A 6,000-nucleotide genomic window follows, 5' to 3' on the forward strand; every position below is an offset into this window, starting at 1 on the left:
GTGTACTGAGACGGTAGCTCCCTACTTATCCTACACCGGCTTCAGAGTCACCTCTCTTGTGTTTATATCACAGGCGTGTGCGACCAAACCTGCCCCGTGTATTTCTAAGTCTTTTGTGATAAGCACTACCAGGGATAGAACCAGGGCCTCACACAAGCCACGCCAGCAGTGCCCAGCTCAGTGCAGGCCTGAGTTACTTTTTAAACCATGTTTAAGCAGTTTTACTAGGATACGAAGAACATCCCATAAGGTAGTGTGGTCGGAGTCTGCCCACGGATGTGACACCTGCTGGGTATGCTGCGGTCCAGTGGGAAACACAGCAAAGCAGACTCCCTACTGACTGGCAGTCCCTCCTCCACCGTTCCTCCTCTGTGCTATCCTCTGTGCAGAGACCAGGGACAGGAGGCAGGTTTGAAGGGTGGGCATTTTCCAGAGTGTTTTGCTCTGTAAAATGTGGGAGGAAGACCGGCATCTTCTGATGCCACGAAGCTGACACAGTGGACTTGTTAGCCACCAAACCTCTGTCCGCCCATGTTGCCACTCTTCCTACAGCTGCACCCTCTATGCAGCAGAACCTTCTACACCCAAGTCTTCCAAATGCCTCCTGGTTTGAGCTTCTTGTCACACTGTCACCTGGCACCTATAGAAGGACTTGCTGAATGGTTCCTGGATAAATGCACTGGAATATAGGAGATCAGAAAGAGCCAAGGATAAGAAAGGCCCTGGTGGGCTCTGAACAAGGGGCCTATGGCTCAAACCGCTTCTCCTGTGGGGTCTGTGGATCTTAGTCCTCTCAGGCAAGTTTCACACTTGGGGGGCAGTTTTTCAGCTGAAGTGAACCCGCTTTGCTCCACAGCCTTTGTTTGATATCACCCAAGAAAAACATGCATGGTGCAGCCAGAAGAAGACAATCCATTACCTGACCAAAGGTCCAGGGCTTCTCTTTGATTTGTTTGGCGAAACCCATGTAAATATAGCCCGTATCATTAAGGATGTACTCTGCCCGCTCTTCCTCACTAGGCATGTAAACACTATCATCTGAAGGAAGACAACACACATGTGGGTTACTGACTACCCGTGAGATAGAGGCAGGTTTACCATAGGGCTGAGACAACAACTATTGGGGGAATGAGTACAGGAAGCAGGAAGGGTCACAGCAATACACTGTACATTGGAAATACAAACAGCCAGACATAGTGGCTCATGCCTTTGACACAAGCACTTGGGAGGTAGAGGCAGGTGGGTCTCTATGAATTTGAGGCCAGACTAGTCTACATTGAGAGAGTTCTAAGACAGCCAGAGCTACATAGGGAGACTCTGTCTCAAAGCAAAAACAAAAACAAAATTTAAAAAATGAAGAACTTCCAAAAGGACATCCTGAGCTAGGTGCATGGCTCTTTCAATGGAAAAATGTGAGTAAATTTAAACATAAGGAAATTATGATGAACTATAATTCATAAACCGGGTGGTGGTGGCGCACGCCTTTAATCCCAGCACTCGGGAGGCAGAGGCAGGCAGATCTCTGTGAGTTCGAGGCCAGTCTGGTCTACAGAGTTAGTTCCAGGACAGCCAGAGCTGTTACACAGAGAAATTCTGTCTTGAAAAGCAAAAATAAAAAACCAAAGAGAGAGAGAGAGAGATAAAGTTAAAATTAAAAAATAAAAATTTAAAGTAAAAATGAGTAACATTTGTATAAAGGCTCAAGGGTAGCCAGGAAGGGATGATCTGAGAAGAGCCAGGTGTGAAGACAGAGGAGTCCCTGTGGCTCCCAGCAGCCTCTGGGCAGGGCTGTAGCAGGAGCTGGCTGGGTTTGGCATGGCAGTTAGGATGAGCTGAAATGGCAGAAAAAACAAGCATTCGTGAGCTTGGCCACCAGGGAATCTTCTAGGCAAGCAGCAACTGTGCCTGGATCATGCCGGTCAGCGAGTCTGAGAGGGCCCCCGAGAGCAAACAACAGCTTGGGGGCTCGTCACCGGGTGCGAGCGTGGGCACTCCTGGTTGTGTCACGTGAGGTCGGGGGGGGGCACACACACTCCACAGCACAGCCGAACTGCTGGGTTACCTGCACACCATGGATTGAAGAGAAGGAAGAATATTCCACATTTACTCTCATTCACCTTCAGGTAATACTTCCCCACCATGGCGTCGGCGGCGCTGATGACAGCCAGTGTGACCTGCATGGAACATGAGACATGCAGACGCATTCTTCCCCGACTCAGCTCTGAGTCCTGGGAGCCCCCCACCCCTTTTGCTCCTGCATGCAGACAGGGCCACCTCCCAGATCATAAGGCAGATCCTGTGGCTGTGACGTCAGGAGTCTGATCTAGCACCCAGGGCTCCAAGAGGCAAAGCAAATGTCAGCTCCTGCTCTCTGCGGGGCATGGGTGCCTAGCACTTGCCTAGCATGCTGGAAACCCTAGGTCACATTCAACCCTGCAGGGCCTGACGCATCTTCAAGGGCACCCAGACTGCTTTCCAGTGCTGTAGGGTAGATAGTGACTGGGTAGAGAACTAAGACATAGACATCACTGTACCTACAGCTGCACTAAGAATTTTATTAACCATCATTACACACAACCCAGGGGCTTCTAAACCTATGAGATACTTGCTGTTACAAGGTGCCTTCTAGGAGCAACGGCCCTGTCTTCCACTAGCTGAATGGCATTGACTACTTGCTCAGTTTCTCCTGTGCATAAGTTTCCTTGCTTGAAAGTTTGCTGACTCCTCCATCTCCCGGAGGTGGTTGTGGGACTTAAACAAGCAACACAAACCAAGGCAGTAAGAAGGAGAGTGAGCCTTCTGGAAGGCAGGATGTCCTCTCTCTCAACCCCCAGTGGCATTTGGCTGCCTTGATTAGGGGCCGTTCTGTGAGAAAGTGTTCCTGAGCACCAGCAGCACAGGTGGGACAAAGTCCTCAGCTGACAGAGCTCTTGGCTCCAGAGGAAAGAACCTCACCATCCAGACTAGAACCCTCACCATCGTTCCTTACCAAGCAACACAGGAAGCCCAGTCTTCCATGGTACAAGTAACGTCAGACACCCTGATCTATACAGGGTCTTACATACATGTTCACATGTTTAAAATTTTAAAGAAAGGCTGGAGAGATGGCTCATCGGTTAAAGACTTATACTGCTCTTGCAGAGGACCCAAGTTCAATTCCCAGGACCCATGTCAGGCAGCTCCAACTCTAGGGGATTCAGTGCCTTGGGCGCCTGACTCACATATAAATATCACAGGCACACACACACACACACACACACACACACACACTTGATTAAAAATAAAGAAAATATATATACTTTTTTTTTTAAATCCCATTTTTTTAAAAAAAATTTACTTCCTTCATGGGTGCTATAAAAAAATAAGCAATTTTAAACAAAAAATATTAAACAATATCTTTTGAGTGAAGAAACTTAGCCCATCCCCATCCCATTCCCACCAGCTCTATGACCCAGACTGCAGTTCCTAGCGAAGAAGACTAAGCTTAGACCTCCTCTAGAGAGGCCATCATGAGTTCCTGAAAAGCACAAAATGCTGCTGCAGAGAGGAAACTGAAGCCCTGGTTCCGGCCTGAAGGGAAGGAAGGAAAAGAGGCTGGGGGGCGGGGGTGCTGAAGACCAGGGCCCTCTAAATCTTGGCATTAACTTAGCAGTGGAGTCTGTAGGCTGTGCCTGAAGGAAGAAGTCGTAGACTAGTTCAGGGGTCTAGCTAGGAGGGGGGACAGCTGGTGGTGACTGTCCAACACCGGGAGGACAGAAAAGCCACAAAAGATGCCAGAGAAGCCACCTAAGCCCTCACACCTATGGAGGCTGCTGTGCTGGCAACCTAAACGATGTCACGTTCTGCTAAGAGAAGGGGGTGAGAAGCAAAAAGCTCCTTCAACTGCTTTTGAATTTAAACAAAAGGCCTGGAGGGAGGAGTGGACACAGCATCTACAGGAAGAAGGGTTGTTATTGATCTTCTCCCCTCCCTCCTCCTGTCTCTCTCCGTACTTCTCTCTGAGTCAGGGTCTCTCTCCATAGCCTTGGCTGTCCTGGAACTCTATATAGCCCAGGCTGGCAGGGCACTCACAGAGATCACCTGCCTCTGTCTCCCAAGAGTGCTGGGAATAAAGGCGTGCACCACCACGCCTGGCCCTGATGGGTTATTCTTACTCATTTTCCTCTGTTCATTTCCTCCAGCGAACGTAAATATGGAACAAGAGTTATGTAACATCTGGCTAGTCAGAGCTACTGTGCGCTATGGGTAAGCAAGACGCTGCAGTACCCAGAGTCAAGGCTACAGTGGTAAGCGGCATTGGACACTGGGAAGCAAGGAAGGGATGAATAGGAACTGCTCAGTGGGGACAGGGAACTACCCAGAAGCCACCAGCCAGTAACCCGACACTATGGCCCTCACCTCGCCGCCAGACTGTTTGGTAATTTTCACCTGCCAGCCCTTAGAACGGAAGGATGTCATTGGATCAAGCTCCACGAAGTGCGACATTCTCTCTCCTGGAAACATCGACAGGGAAGTGAGTCTGGACGTCAACCCCAGGACGGCCATCTTTGTCCATTCACCAAGCCCCACTGCTCCTTCCTAGTTCCTGGAGTGCAGCCCTCAATTGATGATAGCTGGTCCCCCTGCCTCACAGGGCTAATGGTCTTCCTCCACCTTGGCTAGCTAGGTTGCCCCGTCTGCTCAAATTAAGCAAGGCTACCCCATCTCTTTCTATACCCTTGCCCATAACTCCAGAGCCCAGTCCTCTCTTCTGTGTCTCTCTCTGCTTTGTTAAATTGTTTAGCCCTGGCCAATACAGTCACTACAACATGCATTAAACTAATGACCTTCCTGCCAAAAATGCAGTGTGTGTGTGTGTATTTGTATGTGTGTGTGTATATGTATGCGTGTATGTGTGTGTATGCCATAGGTCAACATTGAATGCCTTCCTCAATCTGGAGCTCACCAATTTGTCTAAGCTGGCCAATCAGTAAGCTCCAGAGATCAGCCTGTGTAAGCTCCACCAAATATTCACCCTACTGCTTGGCTTTTACATAGGTGCCGGGGACTTAACTCGGATCCTCCTGCTCATGTGACATGCACTTCACTGACTGGACTATCTCCTTGGGCCCCCAAGTGTGGGACTTTCGATAACAGAACTACGGTGTCAGCAAACAGTTTCATGATGTATCTCTAGAAGGTGTTTCTGATCCCTTTAGAACAGCTGCCTCGCTGGCTGGCCTCTGTTTGTTCTGCCCCTTCCCTGGCCATCGTCACATCAACTGTGCCAGAGTGATTAACCCAGTTCCCAGTCCACTGTCAGCATGGGGAAGCTAAGGCTTAGGGGGCAAAGTCACCCTTGGCCATTGCACACTCATCAGCCTTGTGCCCCCACCCTTCATCCCACTCCCGGGGCTGAGGCCTCACCAGTAGAAAATACCAGCTTCAGTTCGTCCTGAGGTTGAAGAGGTCTGTTTAGCACCACCTTCAAGTTGAAAATCTGTCCGCGTCTGAGCACCAGCTTCTGGGTCTGGAACTCCGACGTGTGGTGGGCAGCGGCATTCTCCTTTTTCTCCAAGTTCACAGAGTAAACCACCAGCGCTGTTAGCACACAGGATGTGGGAAGACACAGGGCTGACTCTTGACTCTGACAGGCCATGATAATCCGAGATTTGGTTTCCTGCCTATAAAATGGGTGTGTGCACACTGGCCACACAGGATCACAGGGGTAGAGCCCAGATACAAGTCATAGATAGCCTTGACCAACACTTCTACTAGTAGCTGTGAGGTCGCCCCCACTGTCCATCCTTCCCGCTTTGTAAACTGGTACGTGGATGCTGGAGACGAGGAGGAGGGGGCAGTCCTCAACTGCTCCCCATTCCTGCCAGCCCACTGTAGACCAGGCTGGCCTCGAACTCATAGAGATCTGTTTGTCTCTGCCTCCCAAGTGCTGAGATTAAAGGCATGTGCCACCACTGCCTGACATTGTTTTTTTTTTTGTTTGTTTTAGTTTTGTATATT

The 6,000-nt window shown here is 49.7% G+C and overlaps 1 protein-coding gene across 2 annotated transcripts in view; it reads right to left on the reverse strand.

Annotated features, from left to right (window-relative positions):
• Positions 1 to 5,919, reverse strand: part of Tgm4 (transglutaminase 4) — a 27,271-nt gene extending 21,352 nt beyond the window's left edge. Inside the window, exons 1-4 of one of the 2 annotated variants that reach the window (XM_050141679.1) lie at positions 5,407 to 5,919; positions 4,399 to 4,493; positions 2,063 to 2,174; positions 920 to 1,038 (exon numbers count right to left, since the gene is read on the reverse strand). In XM_050141679.1, coding sequence (XP_049997636.1) covers positions 920 to 1,038; positions 2,063 to 2,174; positions 4,399 to 4,493; positions 5,407 to 5,638 — 558 coding nt within the window. In that variant the 5' untranslated portion in view covers positions 5,639 to 5,919. The remainder of the gene's footprint in view (positions 1 to 919; positions 1,039 to 2,062; positions 2,175 to 4,398; positions 4,494 to 5,406) is intronic. The other variant, XM_050141680.1, reaches the window with a different exon arrangement.
• Between the last annotated feature and the right edge of the window lie 81 nt (positions 5,920 to 6,000).

The sequence above is a fragment of the Alexandromys fortis genome, unplaced genomic scaffold (genome assembly GCF_014885135.2).
Source record: "Alexandromys fortis isolate MF-2015 unplaced genomic scaffold, M_Fortis_MF-2015_v1.1 scaffold_44, whole genome shotgun sequence".
NCBI classification, from domain to species: Eukaryota; Metazoa; Chordata; class Mammalia; order Rodentia; family Cricetidae; genus Alexandromys; species Alexandromys fortis.